Source organism: Esox lucius, chromosome 2, assembly GCF_011004845.1.
Source record: "Esox lucius isolate fEsoLuc1 chromosome 2, fEsoLuc1.pri, whole genome shotgun sequence".
NCBI classification, from domain to species: domain Eukaryota; kingdom Metazoa; phylum Chordata; class Actinopteri; order Esociformes; family Esocidae; genus Esox; species Esox lucius.
The window spans coordinates 7905106-7924414 of record NC_047570.1 but is presented as its reverse complement, the minus strand read 5'-3'; the positions used below and the strand labels follow the sequence as shown (position 1 = coordinate 7924414).

Below are 19309 nucleotides of genomic sequence, written 5' to 3'. Positions count from 1 at the left end.
CTCAGATAACTGTTGAGTCAGGCTCGATAACCTCTAATCCGGACAGAATAAATGAGATCATTCTTTTCCCAACTATATACATCAGAGTCTCTCACAGATGAAAACCAACTAAATAACTTTTTTGAAAAACTAGATTTACCTAAAGTGTCACCTGAGGACAATCTAAGACTAGACGCCGCTCTCACTCTCTCCAAAATTAAAGAAGCAATACACTCAATGAACAGTGGCAAATCCCCAGGCCCCGACGGATACCCGGTCGAGTTCTATAAAAAAATATCTGATCAGTTAGCTCCACTATTACTTGAAATGTTTAACTACTCATTTAATCGTGGCACCCTCCCGCCCACTCTGATGCAAGCTTCCATCTCTCTAATTTATAAGAAGGGTAAGGACCCATTGAGCTGCATTTCTTATCGACCAATATCACTCCTCCCGGTAGATACTCACAAAAATCCCAGTAAAATACTCACAAAAATCTTAGCCCGCAGATTAGAATCTGTCATCCCCAAGATTATTTCTGAGGACCAGACGGGATTTATAGGGGGAAGACACTCATACTCCAACATAAAGAGGCTTCTCGGCGTCATCCTCTCTCCATCTTCCTCTAATGTCCCAGAGGTAATAATATCTCTAGACGCGGAGAAGGCCTTCGACAGGGTGGAGTGGGCCTATCTCCTCTTTTCCCTGAGACGGTTTGGTTTTAATACTAACTTAATCTCATGGATCAGATTACTCTACTCACCTCCCTGCGCCTCAGTGTGCACAAATAACCAACGTTCTACTCCGTTTCCACTTTTTTGGGGAACATGACAGGGTTGTCTGCTATCCCCATTATTATTTGCGCTAGTGATTGAACCATTATCAACTGCTCTAAGAATGGAGGAGGGACTTGGGGGGATTGAAAGGTGGGGCATAAAACATCAAGTTTTGTTATATGCAGATGATCTGCTTCTTTATGTATGTAACCCTTCGGCAAGCATCCCACGTATTGTTGAATTCTTTTGGTCGTCTGTCGGGATATAAGCTAAATATTTCTAAAAGCGAAAACCAGTTAGCTGTAGCCATAAATATCTTGGCATTACAATTACACAATCCTTGCAAACAATGCGAGAGAAAAATCTTACTTCATTAACAATGACGGTCAAGTCCGATCTGCAAAGATGGAATTTCCTTCCGTTGTCCTTGGCCGGTAGGATACAAATTATAAAAATGAATGTTTTACCAAGATATTTGTATGTCTTTCGGTGTCTCCCCATCTTCCTTACCAAATCCATTTTTACAGCTATAAACGATATTATCTCATCATTTATCTGGGCCGGTAAACGTCCAAGGGCGAGCCGTACTCTGCTTTGTAGGCATAGATCGGCTGGGGGACTGGGGCTACCCAATCTAATTGGTTACTACTGGGCAGCCAACGTGCATAAGATAATATCTTGGTTTGCTTCCCCTCAATCCAGTTGGTGCCAGAGTGAGTCAGCCTCCTGCTCCTCGTCGCTGCTAGCTTTAACATTGTAGTTGGTTGTAGTTGGAACCCTAAAAATTTGGACGCAAATAAGACGCCACTTCGGATGGCTCACCCCCCCCCTCTAGCAACTCCTATTTGCAACAATCACCTGTTCATTCCTGCAAAGATGGACTCACGATTTTCAGTTTTAGAAACTGAAGGGCTGCATAGTCTGGGAGACCTGTACATTGATGGTATATTTGCGAGCTTCAACCAATTAATTTCTACCTTTAATCTACATAAATCAGACTTTTTTTCGATACATTCAGTTGCGAGACTTTGCTAAAACACACGCCACGTCATTCCCACAGATACAAACACCCAGCGGGATCGACCTGGCTCTTAAGGCTGAAACCCTGCCAACGGGCCATATCTCCTTCTTTTATAATTTATTGTCCACAAACAGTGAATCTATTTTACATAAGATCAAGATTAACTGGGAATCGGAACTCCAACTGAACCTCTCAGACATTTTTTGGGAGGGAGCCATGGGGGTTATTAACTTGTCATCCAGCTGCGCTAGACTGTCACTAATACAATTTAAAGTTTTCCACAGATTACACTATGGCAAGGACAAACTATCAAAACTCTATCCAGACAAATTTGATGAGAATTGTAGTAGATGCTCGCAGGCTCCATGCAATCTCACCCACATGTTTTGGGCATGTCCCAAGTTGTCTGAATTCTGGCGACTATTCTTTAAAACAATTTCAGATATATTAGGCATAAATTTAACTCCAACCCCACATATCGCTATTTTTGGCAAGCCCCCGGATGACCTCCGTACCACAACCACTCAAAATAACGTAATTGCCTTCGCCTCTCTTATCACTCGCAAGAGATTTTTGTTATTGTGGAAGTCTCCTCAACCACCTTTAATCAAAGTCTGGCAACATGACATGTTAGGCCTTTTGAAACTGGAGAAAATCAAATTCTCACTTAGGGGGTCAACTAGGAAGTTCTATACTCAGTGGCAACCACTACTTGACTATTTAGATAAGCTGCCAGCTCCCACTGTATGGTTGTATATGTACAATTCCTTCTATATCAGTCCGCCAGCGGCAAATAGCCCCTCCCCTTCACGATCTGTTCACTACAACATAACAGATAACTTGCTTTGATGTCAGAGGAGTAAGCAGCAATTGTTTGATATTTACTTTGTACAGTTAATGAGTAGCACTGGCAACTTACATTGATATTTTACATTATTACTATGTAGACCAGGTGTATGTAGATGTATGTATGAGTACACAAAGGTTTTTATTTTTATTTGAAATTTTTTTTTAATATTATTGTTTTTTATTTCCTTTTAAATGTATAAGTGGATTATGGGAGGGGGATGTTGTTCAGTTAATGAAAAAAGAAATACATTGTATCGCCGTATACACTTTATGTCTGTCTCTTGCATTTGATAAATAAAAGTTTAAAAAAATAGTGTATGGAAATAGTTTTTGACAACATCCAAATCGTTAAACCCGTTACAAATCTCAATTTATTCGTTTGCAAATAGTTTTTCTACTTACAAACTTTAGTCAGTAATCTGGCGCCTGCCAATGTATGACCCGAATGTAGCTCTTCGAAACTGTAAAGCTAGCAACAATAAGTCGGACCGCTAGCCCAGTGCTCTACCATAGTGTTGCCATTCCTGATTTCATGTTCAAAATAAAAGACCATAGCTGGTTTTTAGGACTGCATAACGACATTACCCCATTAGGATATCATGCATTTCGCAGTCATTTAAAAATGACACGGATACAGTATACCCTTGAATAGAATATGCTTCTGAGCTGCAAAATATAATGAAGTGATTTAAGTCAAGATATTCCTTTGAATATTACAATCTGACATAGCTGTGTTCTGTACATAGTATTTATGATGGCTGTATGTGGCCTGGAACTCCAGAGTTACAATCCTCTTATGTGTAGACATGACCCACGAATAACGCTGATTCTGAACTTCTGTAGTGATTGCATACCATTTTGTTTTGGTTATTCAGTATTTTAACGAGTTCTAATTTTACAGCAACAACACATACAGTGGGGAGAACAAGTACTTGATACACTGCCGATTTAGCAGGTTTTCCTACTTACAAAGCATGTAGAGGTCTGTAATTTTTATCATAGGTACACTTCAACTGTGAGAGACGGAATCTAAAACAAAAATCCAGAAAATCACATTGTATGATTTTTAAATCATTAATTAGCATTTTATTGCTTGATATAAGTATTTGATCACCTACCAACCAGTAAGAATTCCGTCTCTCACAGACCTGTTAGTTTTTCTTTAAGAAGCCCTCCTATTCTCCGCTCATTAACTGTATTAACTGCACCTGTTTGAACTGGTTACCTGTATAAAATACACCTGTCCACACACTCAATCAAACAGACTCCAACCTCTCCACAATGACCAAGACCAGAGAGCTGTGTAAGGACATCAGGGCTAACATTGTAGACCTGCACAAGGCTGGGATGGGATACAGGAAAATAGGCAAGCAGCTTGGTGAGAAGGCAACAACTGTTGGCGCAATTAGTAACACACTACGCCGTCATGGATTAAAATCCTGCAGCGCACGCAAGGTCCCCCTGCTCAAGCCAGCGCATGTCCAGGCCCGTCTGAAGTTTGCCAATTACCATCTGGATGATCCAGAGGAGGAATGGGAGAAGGTCATGTGGTCTGATGAGACAAAAATTGTGCTTTTTGGTCTAAACTCCACTCGCCGTGTTGGAGGAAGAAGAAGGATGAGTACCACCCCAAGATCACCATCCCAACCGTGAAGCATTGAGATGGAAACATCATTCTTTGGGGATGCTTTCTGCAAAGGGGACAGGACGACTGCACCGTATTGAGGGGAGGATGGATGGGGCCATGTATCGCGAGATCTTGGCCAACAACCTCCTTCCCTCAGTAAGAGCATTGAAGATGGGTCGTGGCTGGATCTTCCAGCATGACAACGACCTGAAACACACTGGCAGTTCTCTCCACTGTAAAAATGAACAGCCATAAAGCCAAGCTGTTCGAGTATTTGGGACCGCAACTAGTGTGTAGGCCTACACAATAATATAATTTATGAGTTATAACATAAGTTTTAACATAACTTGTACATAAACAAAGACCAGTTACACACATGAAAATCAGCTTTCCCTGTGAATACATGAAGAAAGAAGAGACTTTTAAATAGAAAATTTGCAGTGAAACTATTTCCCGTTTCCTTGAGTTCCTGTTGTTTAAACTCCCGGAAAGTTTAGGTTAAGTTTTTTGGGAGGATGAGATGAAACTGCCAAAACTCCGGATTGTGATGTTGTACTTCAGAATTGTAAAACTAGATTCGTAAAAGCAGAAAATATTAGAACATACAGGGTGTTTGTACGTTCAAAGATCAAATTTCACGCCTACGTTTCATGTTTTACTTATTACTTTTTTTACGATCATACCAATTTACGTATGGATTTTCTTAAAATCCTAACAATACGTACGTTTAACCTTTTGGCAGGTATCTAACTCCATAGAAATTTTTCAAAAACATTACGCTAAACACTTGAGAGAAGACTGATCTGTCATTTGTAACACAAATTAAAAGGAAATAAAACATTATTGAACAAAATAGTAAGGTGGACGATAATAGAGGGTTGTATTTTTTAGCCACATCGTTTACCAACTAGCCCGAAATACTTAGATTTCCACTGACATTTCAGAATAGCAAATTTTTCTGTGCTAGTTAATATTTGTATGTCACTAATAATCACTAAACATTGACGACTTGATCAAATGATTCCTTGGTATGCTACAAGAAGGTATATTTCAAAACTGCTATGCCAATCAGACAGACATTCCCAAACTAGGGGTCGCAACCCCATGTGGGGTCACCTGATATGAAAATAGGGTTGGGGGAGAATGTTTTACAATTGAGTCCCATAGCCTAAAAAAATAATTATATAAATTTTCTTCACATGGTTGGGGTTGCGAGAATTTGGGGTCATCGGCCAAAAAAGTTTGGGAACCCCTGCGATAAGGGGTTCTACGCCAGCTATCTTTATTTTTATGGTTTTATCTAACAAATGTTACAGTAGCTTGCTTGCTAATATAGCACAGTAGTTCCTATGGCTGTGTGAAAAACATGATAGTAATGATTTGAAAGGAAGAACGCCTGCCAAAATGATTTGCACTATCTCTTAGTCTTCACCACATGGTCTGCAAGTAGCAAGCTAAGTAATGGATGAGCCACCACCAGTCAAGAATGAAGTGTAGGCCTAGAAACTACGGTTGTTAACTATCCTCACACCACCACTGTGAATTGTTTTCTTCAGTATAATTGTTTTGAATAATCTAGATAAAGCAATGGGTCCTAAAAGTGTGTTCATTTAAAATAAAAAAGAATTTGGTTGATGCTATGTATGATAATGGCAGGAAAGTGATAGACATGAACAAACAGGCAAGGAGGGAGAGAAAGAGGCCACAAACCAACAGGTAAATAATGTAAGTAGCACACCAAGATAGACTGTTGATCTGTCATCATGTGAGTCATTGAATATGAGCTCTGTTAAAAGGACAGTATCTGAATTTTGGGATGGACTGTATGTGTTTACTTTATGCAGGAAAGAGGCAGTCATAACAATAACATTGGTCAGAATGGCAGGCTGAGTGAGGAAGAGAGAGAGGCCACAAACCAACAGGTAAGATGGTGAGAAGTATTAATTCAAGCGGGTCTATAGGAGCAGATTGGAAAACTTAAAGCTGGACTAACATCCCTGACTGAGATGTTACCAACATCATTGTAGTATTAGTCATTTTAAAAATGCACTCTGGTTACATTACCATCTAACTGAAATAACATTGCAGCTTGTAAGTCCCACCATGCAAAAGAAATCACACTAGGTATAATTTACCAATGCTAGTTAGGACTATTGCATGTTCAGAAATCACTACTTAAAAGTCAAACTGATTGGAATATTTACACCGAATGCTTCAGTCTTATCAAAACACATAGAACTACATATTAAATTATTTTGGTGAATACATTAACATTCACACTGCAGTCAAATGTGTCCCCCCAATATCAGAGTCACTCCTACGCCCTTGGCTTCATGTAACTTTCCTGTGAAAATCTCCTTTTTTTTAAGTGACTGTCCAGTGAAAATCTCACCTTTATAAAGGAGCATTTCACCCTAAGGGTATCTGAGGTGGTGTGTATCATGTCTGAGAGATTTCTAGAGCAGTGAGATTTGTTTCACACAATTGGAAAGGAGAGAGGAATGTCAGTTTCATGTTTAGTCACGTTGGTCCTTGATAGAACGATTGGATGTCTTTCTGCAATATTCCTATCAGCAGATATATTGATAAATGTACAAGCTGTCAACATTTTCCTCTTTCTGAAAGACTACAACAATGGCTAGTTACTGTCATTATATCAGCAAATTGCTTATTAATACAAATCTATTTCAAAATGACTTATTAAACATGGTTACTTTGCTGTTATTCTTGCAATAAACAGTGTCCTTCATGGAACAAATATGTTTAATGGAATGTTAAGAAAGCAAGAATTCAGATTTCTACTGGTAAATGGGTGTTAATGTTCATGTTTTTGCTAAGTATACGCAAAGGTTAGGATTTGCTGGTCAAAAGGAAATGATCAATAGAAACAGTCATTTCTACTGGTTAATGATATTGTTTCTTGGTATGATATAGAGGGGAGATAAACGTGAACTTGATGTTTAGTGCAAACTGTTGTAGTTACGTATTGATGCTTGGCTGGCAACAAAAAAAAATGCTAAATCAAATGTTTTTGCTTGTTATTACCACAGACCACCACAAGGGCATGAGCAACATTGGTGTTTCAAAAATAACTTTTTAAATAGATTACGGAATATTTTTAATTATTTTTAATCTTCTCGAAATTATTAATGTATTCTCACATCACCATTTTGTTAGAGAAATAGTATCGATGTTCGCTATGACTTCTTCAACTTATTTTAAAAACAGACCAATAGGGTCTGTTTGGCTTGTTTTAGATTGTGTTGAGGAGATCTTGTGTTTTTATGGCAAATATATCATTGCTAACATTAGTAATAAGTAGTTATGCTTTGGTGAAATGCCCCTTTAAAATAACTGTCCAGTGTAAATCTCACTTTTTAAAGTAAGCATTTTAACTCATAGCCATGTACTGAGGATGACTTGTCCATTACCCATATCTGTGGCCAGAGCATATATTGGAGAAAGACACTTACAAAATCCTACCAAAACCATTCTAAACATAATTAACATTTATTGGAATGAAAACCATCTGGAAATCTGGGAACACTGGGTGGTTACTTTAATGCTGGATAATGGACATGCTTGTAAAAGATCAATAACAGGTTTACTGTGAATTATTGGCCAGACAATGAAGGTTATGCAGACATCAATTATCAACAAGCAGTTAAGGAACAAAACAGGAAAAAGACATGACATAAATGAAGAAAAAATAACCAACAAACAGTAAATCAGATAAATGAAACCAGAGAGAAAGAGGATGAAATAAAAATGAAAAACACAAAAGGGTTTTAAAAATAGGGTTTATTATATTTATTAAATGTATTTGATCCAAATGCCTTATGGCACAGATCATCAGAATTTATTTCAATGGTTCTTGGAATAGAGCCACTGTAGTATCAGTCATCCAATATATGCATGCAAATCTACTTCTACGGAATAAACACAGGTATAAATCTGAGAATTACGGGGCCAATTGAGGAGACAAGCAGATCAAAACATTTAGGAGACAGTCTGGGCAGTGGAATTATCAGAACTGCTTGTTTGTTACTTAATTTCAGCCCTGACCCATTTCTGGCCTATCCTTATACACTGATTGAACTAAATAGCTATAAAATATTTTGCCAAATTTAATATAAAACTGTGTGGATTGCATTGCGTGAACCGTCATGCCCTTTGTGCTCCAAGTCTAGGTGATTCAAAGGTGTCACTGGGGTGTATTCAAACACTGTGGTGATTTCTGTGATGTCTGTCCATGTACTTCCAACCATCAGAACAAGCGCAAGGTCGGTTCCAGAGGTCTGAATCACTGCTCTAAAACAAGAGGCCCTGGCGTGAGGACGAGGGGATTCCGGGACTGCTAGGCAAGACACTGCTTTTCAATTCACTTCCACATCAGCGACCCTGAACTGTCACGCATACAGAAACCCAGACGGTGACTGGCACACCATGGACCAGTCAGTCCAGTTCTGTGGAGATCCTGGCAGGTTCTAACAGATGGAGAGGAGGGCGGCGACCACAGCCCGGTAAACCAATCAGCTACCTCAATGATGGGAGTCATTTAGGGATACTTCAAATTCTGTGTTCAGTTCAGATTTCTGAACATTGTTGGCTGTCAGAGCCTTTGAATTCTTGTATAAATATAAAATAGTTCATACCACTGGACAACTTTGAATGTATCCAGATGAACAGACTATCCTTGTCCAGTGAATCAGGCATTTACACAGGGCGTATGACGGGCCCTCTGGCATAGCTGAGTAAAGCTAGAATGCAAGCTCCTGTAGTCATAAGTCAGAGCCAGTTAGATGGCTGAAGGGCACTGAAACATAGCTAGAGGGGAGGTCTGAGGAAGAAAAAAAACACCTCTGCGTTGTATAGCACAAATATCCGGAGGGATTCGGAGAGAAGTCCTCATTGCCCGTCAACATAAGGCACATTGGTAGAACCAACACGGCGCAGGACACCTGATATAATCTCTGTGGTTGGACAGCCCCGGGGTGGTCCTTGAGTCTACACAACCATCTTTCCGGATGATCGGTGCCCGCACAGCGGGACCCAAAAGCTGTACATGACCCCAGCACCGCCAGCGAACAAATCAGTACCAACTCGCTGCAGTCAGAAAGCACAGCTTTTTGCCCAACAAATCTGTTCTCGCTTTGAGTCTGTGACGATTTTCAGAGGTACTCTCCTCCCCGCTTCCTCAGTATGATTCTAGCAAAGCTTGACTGAGATCTCCTGACAAGGGGAATAGGCCTTCTGCTTTTTCCACACATAGCTAGCAGGAGAATGCATAAAGATGGAGAAGAGCATTTCGTATCCAGCGAAGGAGTGTAGGTGGGTGAGAGGCAGATTTGGAGTGGGTGAGTAGGTGTGGGCGTACATTTACATCATGCCATAAACCTATTAACCGCTGAAGAAAAGGAAGCTTTGGTGTAATGTCGAGAGAGCCAGAACTCTTTACACCCAGTTATTCAGTAGCTTGGATTTACTCCAAACAAACTAGGTTGAATTAGGCTGGGAAGAAAACCTCTCTAGATACTTAAGTTTCTATGCGTGGAATGCTTGGCCCGATTGAAATTCCCCACAAAGCCCTAGTGCATTGATCTCAATTTCTTCGGGCTTCGGTAAACAGCACATTGTGCGCCTGCAAATCAAGTAATTAACACTTAAAAAAAAGACAGTGGCTGTGGACGATCAAGGTCATGTTGCCTTTTAAAATGAAGCGGTTGAATGAGAGAAAGGAAATGATCATTTGAGTTTACCAATCTATGTCAGTCTGGAGAGAGTGCTGAAGCTGAATGTCCAATGAGAGTGGACAAAAGGACAGCACAACAACAGCTAATCGAGAGCCACTCCAGGCCTGGTGACGGACTATGATTGGTTAACACCAGGCTGACCTGAAGCCAATCATCATTCAGCATTACTGAGTCATTAGACGGACGGACAAATTCTCACTGCCTATTATGATGACAGTGCAAGCCTGTACATGTACTAGTGTCATTATGAGAAATTTATTTTTCATTGGATATCACAACATGAAACACTCTCAGCAACCCTTGAGCAAATAGGATGAATTGCCCTTGGGGATTCGAACTAGGAACCTTGCAGTAACCAGCCTAATGCTCCACCAGTCAAGGCTACAATAGCGCATAGCCCCCTTTCTGGCTCAGGCATTTATAGTTAACGTGACGACGCCCCTACAGTACGGTGCTCCGCCTCAGATGACAGGAGATGGGATTCATGACAACAGGTCCAATGGGAGGATGAGAAGAGCACAGTGACGGCTCGCCAACACATCGGGTGCTACCCATGGAGACACACAGACAGACGGACGGGAGGTCGGATGGTTGGTCACCAGAGCCAGAGCAGGCAGTAGTTGGTATAGCTACCTAGCAGTGCCATGAAGCAGACGCAAATGGCGAATAGAGAACTGAAGCTCAGGCCCACATCGTCCTGGTAGATGGCCAGCGCCACCTCGCAGTGGCGTCCCCGGTAGCCTTCGGGGCAGTGGCACGAGAACTTGGAGGGCGACTGGGCCACGCAGGTACCCCGGTGGCATGGGCGGCTGGCGCAAAGAGTGTAGAGGCAGAACCTCCCGGTGCTGTTCACCTTCACCATGTGACCAGGGGGACACCTGAAACGAAGAGACACAGAGCAGGAAGATGTTTGGTCACGCATGGTAAAGACTACGATATGCGACAGTCTAAGTCATAGGCCTCCGTTCTGAGTTCCTAAACCCATTTTTTGGTCGTCTGTGTTACTGAGGGAAAAAATGTGCGGCGTCCCTTCAATCGACAAGTTAATCAGGACTCGTTTTCAGAACACTTAGCTTGTTTCCATTTTAAGGTAACAAATATGGCATGATAGCCGCGTGAATCAGATACACACAGGCACAGAGACACACACTGGCCTGCGTGTATGAATGGGGAAACCAGTTGGACGCCGGCAGAACTTGCACGGATCATTTCCCAGGCTGATGAGCGCTGGTGAGGATGAACAGCCTGCGGGCTGATGGGAAACAATGTCTCCCTATGTCCTCCTACAGCCTCTTAATTAAATCACCACCATTACCAGCGGAATTTGAGAGAGGGGAACCAGAAACAAGGGCTTGGTCTGAAGAGCTGCCCCACATTGCCCATCAACGTTTGACTCAGGCATGTTTGCGGACAACCCGACAGGTCTGAGGTACGATATATCAAAGGGTCAGGCTTAACCGAGCTCCCTTTATTTTGCCTCTTTGACTGGTGATTGATGGGTGTCTAAGATAAAAGGGATAGTCAGTCAGATCTTGACAATGGAGTCTGTTTTTTTCCCCCAGATGAACATTTTCACATCCCTTCGTTCAGTAAGAAAATGTTACAGTGGATTGCGTGAGAATTCACCCCACTTTGGAATTTGTGATAATGTATCTTGCGTTGCCAATTGGGATTGTAATGGATTATTTGATGGTGCTTTTATGTGATTTATCTATGCAAAGTATTCTGTAATGTCAACTGAAAAAATAAATGAAAGAAAATATAATCACATTTATGAGTCAATAAAAATATATAATATAGTTTCACAAGCATTTAATACCTATATTGAAGCAAACCTAAATTAGAGCAGAGGTCAGGTTTGGTATGGTCCCTCAGTTAAATATTGAATTTCAACCACAGAGTGAACTACGAAGACCAGAGAGGTTTTTGAAAGTCTCACAGGTCAGCGACTTGATAGATGGTTAACTATATCAAATCAGACATCTCTTTAAGCATGGTGAGGTATACTGTGAATGATGTATTAAACCACCCAGACACATCAAAGATACAGTCATCCTTCTGATCTGATCGGCAGGACACGAAGGAAACTGCTCAGAGATGTCATCATCCCAGTCCACTGATGATTTAAAATTAGTAACAGAATACATTTTTTGAAAATACAAATATTCCATAAACATGCATCCAATTATTATGCAACAAGGTAATACAATGTAATGATATATATATTTTTAAAATAAATGTAGAACATTACGCTTTCTACATTTATGTTTAAGATAAATCCAACAAAACATTTCTATTTTCAAGCATGGTGGTGGCTGCATCATGATATGGGTATGCTTGACATCAGCAAAAGAGATGCATATAAACCCTAGACGAGGCTTTACACCAGACACTAGGAGAAAAATAGACACTAGGATAAGAATAGCTTGCAGCTAGACAATACCCAACAACACAATACCAAATCTACACTGGAGTTGTTTACCAAGAATATAGGGATTTCTTTTAGTTAAAGTTTTGACTCGTATCTATTTTTCAGGTCTTTGGCGATTGATCTGTAGGCTTGATCCCCAATACCCTGAGAGAGCCTGAAGACATTTGAATGAACAATGGGAAAAATATTGCACAATCCAAGCTTTTAAAAACTGACCCAAGACCCACACATGGCTGCCAAAGTTTCGACAGTGGTTGAATATTAATCTCATTAACGTGTTTGCCGTTTTTAGTTTTCATTTATATTTTAATAAAAAGCGAGGTGAAAAGTGAGGTGAATGATTGTGTGAATGTCAGTCGATGCTAATTAGCGTTAGTGCAATGAGGAACTGGTTCCCTTTAACAACACTACGAAGCGCCGGTGCGTTCATGTACGAGATACGGCGACTTGAGGAGTGTGTTCGGGCACCTGCACTCGTGGACTCTCCAGAGGTCGACGCAGGTGAAGGGCGGGCTGCACTTGTTCCTCTTGCAGGAGTCGGAGGAACATCCCACAGAGAGTCCCTGGGAGCTGACCACAGAGACCGAGTCTCTGGGCTGGCCATCCAGAGGCACGTATCGACCATTCAGCCTCAGGTCCCGCATGCAACCTGAAGAGAGAGAAGACCGAATGATAAGCACAGGTACAGTATATATCAAGCACAGATACGTACCAAACACGCACGCACGCACACAGACACCCACCCGCACGCATGCACGCACGCACAAACGCGCGCATCGGCACGTGTACTTTCTTTGTCATGCTCTGACACACTCACATACTAGTATTTTGAGGAGGAAAAGGCTTTTTAACTCCATTTAATAAACACAGAGTGTGTCTGTTGTGCCTGGGGCAAAGCTGTCTAAACTCTGTTGTATTTCCACAGGGAAGTATTCATTATTCTACATTCTCTCTCTGTCTCTCTCTCTCCGTGTCACATGCCATTTTCCCGGCATTGCAGAGCAATGTACTCATTCAGCCTCAAACTTCCTCTGTCCCATGTCAACCTCCCCTGGGAAAGCCATTATTCCCTAACACCAAAGATGCATTTGTGGGAATTATGCATTCACCAGTCATATTAATCATTTAAAATCAGCAATTCTTTGTAATCTCACCAGAAAGGAGATTAAAAATTGATAGAGCTCCTAATTCTGGCGGTGCTTTATTAGAACGCCCTGGTTTCTGCAAACCGTCCGCGTTGCCACACCTGCCCTCACCCTGTCCATTCTGCCTCGCTCCTTACCCTGGAAGCTCTTGTTGGAGCCGGAGGGGAAGGCGCTTCCCAGCATCACCACCGTGGGGTCGATAACAATCTCTCGGCTCCGCCCCGGCGCCGCGCTGGCCTCCCGCCTGCCCCCGCCGCCGTCCAGACGCAGGGTCAGCTCGTTGTCGTGGCGATCCAGGTGGACCTCGTGCCACTCGCCATTGTCCAGGCGATAGGAGGGCAAGGTCAAGTTGTAGTCGCCATCCCCCAGGTTATAGAAGACAGCCAGGAGGCCTTGGTAAATCTGAAAAGGAGGAGAGGGGGCGCAGGGGTTTCTGACTACCGCAGGCATAGAATTGCAAGAGAATCAATTGTTTTTCATCATTGACGACTCTATAGATCAATCTTCGGTCCGGCCCAAAAGAAACCCCACCGCAACGAGGAGAGAGAGAGCCCTAAGACGCAGTATACATGCAGTAAACAAAGCCAATAATGAGGCAGACTATCCACTCAATAAACCAACACAGCGCTTCAGACGGACCGGCCCAGGACTTTCATGTGCGCTCGGACTAACGAAGGAGAAAGACGGAGAAACGGCAGCAGGACGGTGATTCTGGGCTCTGTAAGTCGGGCTGAGCCCAGCCAACGAACCGCGAGGGAACGGCACAATCACAGCAGGCCTGAATCTGATAAGACCCTGCCACACACCAACAGAATTAAACATACCGCCTCCTCCCCCTGTAATTGGAAACACTGGGGAATTCAATACGCCTCCATTTATTCAGGAAGTCTCTCTTTCCTTCTCCTCCAGAGGGTGGATCATCTGGGCTCCATCACATACAATCCCTGTCTAGGCTGCTCAAATGTTCAAAGGGCTTCCTTTCTCTAGGATCTGTTTGTTGCTCTCGGCCTCTCAACCCTACCACGTTGCTACACATCATGACCGATGTCTCATGGTCGTTTTGTTGTTTCTCCTTCCCCCTCTCTCCAACCTGGGTCATTTAGACTGTGGACTGTGAACTTTTCAAATCGTAAAAACCCAACAGCAACATCAACCTCACCATTAATCTTACTGATGAATACTGGCTCACCCCTCCAAAAAAAGAAAGGACACGAGAATAACGTTGTCTCGTCACCTTTATTGCCAGGGACCCACTAGCCCTGCCAGTTTTCATTACAAAGTTAGATACACCAGAGAAATGTATTTATGCAACATGCTTTCCTCAGATCTTGAAAAGAAAAACGATTCCATTTGAGCCTGGCTCGAATGTTAATCACTTGACTTCCAGCGAACAATATTAATTTCGGGGAAAAAAAGAACTTATTTGCAGCCAGGCGGGCAGACGCAGAGTGCGTCGGTGTTAGTCTGTTGGCCATTGCAGTGGTGAGAAGCTGCCTTCATTTCAATTTCAAAACCTTTCTGTGAGGGTCCCATTGAGCATAATTTGCAACACTCCATTTTTCTCCGCCGGTGTTGTCTGTGTAAACAGCAGCAAGTGCCAAGCAGAAAGACAGAAAAGGGGTGGGGGGGGGTTCTCATGTACACCTTAACCCTGCCACACACTGAAATAACCATCTGCTCACCCTTTCCACCTCCCAATCATCTGACTGGAAGACGCATGAGAAAAAGCAGTGTTCTCCACTAATATGGGTCCGAGGTTGTTTTCCTCTCCAAGCGGCTTATTTCACAGTTTTCTAATGACCTAATAATTAGCTTCAGACCTCAGTGAGTTGGAGCTTTTATCGAACCAAAAGAGCGCCCTAGAGGTAGGCCACTTGAACGGGAATGTCCCACACAGCGGGGTTAAAACTCGACTCAAGGCTGGGGATACTGCATTTTAACAACGCATTCCAAATAACTACATTCGTAAGAACATTGATCCACACGTTCTACCTGACCTTGAACACACAGTGAGTAGGCCGAGAGAGAATAATCTCCGTCAGAGAACCATAAACATCGCTGATCTCGGTTAAACGTGGGATGGAATGCTTGTTTCTTAATCCATAGCTTCAGGGTGTGGGGAGATAAGTCCACATGGGAAAGGTACAATACGTTCCATATTATTACATTCAGGCAACCAGACAGGAAACACTAATTGAGCACTGGGCTTTTGCTCGAGGCTTCTCCTCCTAATTCTATCGGGGTTAACATTGTTAACACAGGCGCATTTAAATCACTATTGTCTTGCTATGCCATCACCCGGGCTAGAAGTGACAATGAGTGCTAGCGTTCCCTGTATGGATCAGGGACACCTCTCTGCCAGAAATCCCACCACCCACCCCCCCTGGGGGCATCCGCTCATTCCACCCCTTGATCAGGACGGAGGAGAAGAAAAAGACAGAGGGGAAAAACAAGGTAGGCGGCGACCGCTGTGAGGCTTCTACCACATGAGTCACAGAGTGAGCCGCGGTAATGAAATCTCTAACCTGCCACTCCAGAGAGCGAGCGGCACATCTCAGAGCTCTCCTCACGCCAGGCTGATAGCACATAGAGAATAAATCAGCCGCCATTTACCGGGAAGAGGAAAACATAAAGCTGCAATCAGCAATCTGAACACGCCACTGTGAGACAGGTGCAAAAAATGAAAAAATAAAATAAAATCAACAAAAAGAAACCTTTCTTCTTAAAACAATTCGGTCTACGGAGTGCGGGGCTTGTCTCGCACTCCTTTTGAAAGCCGCAGCACGCTGAGTCTACCTTTGGCAAAGAGAAACGCATGCTAATGCGGCTCTGATTAAAAGCAAACACGGCGCTGTAATGTTGCATTTCTATCGCGGCAAACGTCGGAAGGTGTTTTGCAGAGACGGGACGGGCTGTGTATAAAAAAGAAATAGGTGCACTTCACACAGCCCGCACAAGTAACAAAAAAAAAGTCTGACATTTATGTCCCTGAGATGAATCCATACGTCACAGTGAGCTACCGTAGTAGCGATAGGAGGATGATGGAGGAGGTCAGGGGATGAGAGGAGATGCTGTAGAAACACAACAGTATACATTCATCGCCGTAACGGATGACACTAATGGGATGATTAATGTCAGTCGTACTGCCGGTTGGGTTGGGGGTGCTGAGAACAACGTTATGGGCCCTTAAAAGCGAATTATGAGCCATAGTGGTCGGGCGGGCCCAGAAAAAAAGATGTGAAGACAAAAGGGTGAGTCAAGAGGAGAGATAAAAATAGAGAGGGGGAGAAGGAGAGAGAAAATGAGAGAAACACGCCGTGGGAGGCCGGTGCTGTGAGGACAGCTCATAAAATTGGATGGAATGTAGTAATTGGAATGGGATCAAACACATGGAAACCATGTTTGAGATGTGTTTGATAGCATTTCCATTCATTTCGTTCCAGCCATTACTATGAGCCCATCCATCGCAGTGGAGTTGTCACCAGCCTCCTGTGACACACACACCCTAAAAAATGTTTGCTCTACCTCTAGGCGTAGATATTCGCTCTGTTCCTTGGACAGTAGGCTGAGGATGGCGCTGCCATGTTTGCGGGTCCGGACCAGAACCTGTACCAACATCCACCTGGCTGGCAGAGGAGACGCCAACTGGTAATGAACGTGACTCCGCCCGTCAAAGGAATACTCCGGAACGTCTGTCAGTAAAACACAGAGGACAAAGACGAAGGCTTTACTTAACGGCGTCGCCATGAACACAGGACGTAACATGGGAGATTGAGATAAATTATCCCCAAGTCATCCAGAGTGAATTCAAGAGATACACCCTAACGAAAACATTAATTCTGATACCCTGCCATGCTTTAGACTTTCCCCAGAATTTCTTCCATCTCTCATTTGACTCAGATGAATTCCTTTCCCAACACACACATACAGACAAACAAACAATATCTACAACTCGTTCACATCTCATGTGATGTTGTACTGTTTCCAGTCATTCACAAATTTGCTCTTGTTAAAATGAAACTAATCCAATCTAATAATAAGCTGAATTAGCCGTGCACCCCAGACATGCATTACGCAACAGGCATTTATTATACAGTACAAGCATACTGTGTGGACTTTCGAGATACCTACCCTGTTCACACTGATGCCCAGTGTACCCGGGCAAGCACTGGCAACTGAAGGAGCCCCACTCTCCATGGCAACGCCCCCGAGGGCCACAGGATGGGAAGCCCATGTTGACACAGCTCCCGTCCGTGGTCAGACAACCGGGGGTGCTGCCAACCGAGTCGGCTGGGGAGCCCAGGTCAAAGAGCTGCATAGGATAAGAGACAGTGAGAAGCTCAGTAACAGGATCCTCGGAAGCTATCACACAAAAACACCCCTCCGATTGACAAAAAACGCCAAACACACGGCACTGTAAAAAACTGTTAAAGATAGAACAACGTAGTATTGATCAATTGTTTAAAAGTAAAATATATGCAAATTCAGGGAAAAGCGTAAAGTTGGAATGTGAGAAAGTTTCCTGTGAACAAAGGACAAGGTCCGCGAAAATTGAGATTGCCCTTTGACGCCTTTATGCATTCACCTTTCAAGCAATTTCTTGGAATGTAAATGACTGGATTTTCATAGGATCCAGCCAATCTGCAGACACACAAAGGAGCTGGCAGAGGGCAGCGCCGTGAAAGGACAGGAAAACCTTGAGATCTTAAGTCCTGCTCACAATAGCATACCATAAAGGATATTAATATGTCCAATATCCCCATTTATGACTTCCCAACGCTCAGCCAAGCTGGCTTCTCGTAAACCACAGCAGCAAGCTACAGATTGAGTCTGACCTAAACCAAACAGCTGGACACTAAGCCTGAAACCTCTCTAGATGGAGGTCAACACTGATTTAAACAAAGGAACTTCATACGCATCTCAGCTGTGCAGGTGTTTGTTTGTTGATGCTTGTGAGATGCCAATCATCATCAAATTTTTCACCCAACATAATTATCAGCTATGAGTATTCTTGTCTTCTCACTCAGAAATATAGAGTGGCATAGAGAGAGTGGAACCAAGTCAGGTCTGATATATCAGATGTATACCAAGTCAGGTCTGATGTATCGGATATATACCAAGTTACAGTAGGCCCGATATTTGGAAAAAATAGCAAGTTACAGTAGGTCTGAAATATCGGCTATATACCAAGTCAGGTCTTATATATCAGATATATACCAAGTTACAGTAGGTCTGATATATTGGCTATATACCAAGTCAGGTCTTATATATCAGATATATACCAAGTTACAATAAGTCTAATATATCTGATATATACCAAGTCAGGTCTGATATATCAGATACAGTGGGAAGAACAAGTATTTGATACACTGCCAATTTTGCAGGTTTTCCTACTTACAAAGCAATTCAAATGTTTTATAATTAATTTTCATTTTATTGCATGACATAAGTATTTGATCACCTACCAACCAGTAAGAGTTCCGGCTCTTACAGACCTGTTAGTTTTTTCTTTAAGAAGCCCTCCTGTTCTCCACTCATTACCTGTATTAACTGCACGTTTGAACTGGTTACCTGTATAAAAGACACCTGTCCACACACTCAATCAAACAGACTCCAACCTCTCCACAATGGCCAAGACCAGAGAGCTGTGTAAGGACATCAGGGATAAAATTGTAGACCTGCACAAGGCTGGGATGGGCTACAGGACAATAGGCAAGCAGCCTGGTGA

At 42.7% G+C, this 19309-nt stretch overlaps 1 protein-coding gene across 4 annotated transcripts in view; it reads right to left on the bottom strand.

The window, feature by feature from the left end:
• Positions 1-19309, bottom strand: part of si:ch211-186j3.6 (neural-cadherin) — a 210820-nt gene that overhangs the window by 14948 nt on the left and 176563 nt on the right. For all 4 annotated transcript variants that reach the window (XM_010891396.3, XM_034295225.1, XM_020054417.2 and 1 more), the window contains 5 exons: positions 17713-17893; positions 17107-17273; positions 13719-13983; positions 12905-13085; positions 10639-10883 (listed from right to left, as the gene is read on the bottom strand). In XM_010891396.3, coding sequence (XP_010889698.2) covers positions 10639-10883; positions 12905-13085; positions 13719-13983; positions 17107-17273; positions 17713-17893 — 1039 coding nt within the window. The remainder of the gene's footprint in view (positions 1-10638; positions 10884-12904; positions 13086-13718; positions 13984-17106; positions 17274-17712; positions 17894-19309) is intronic.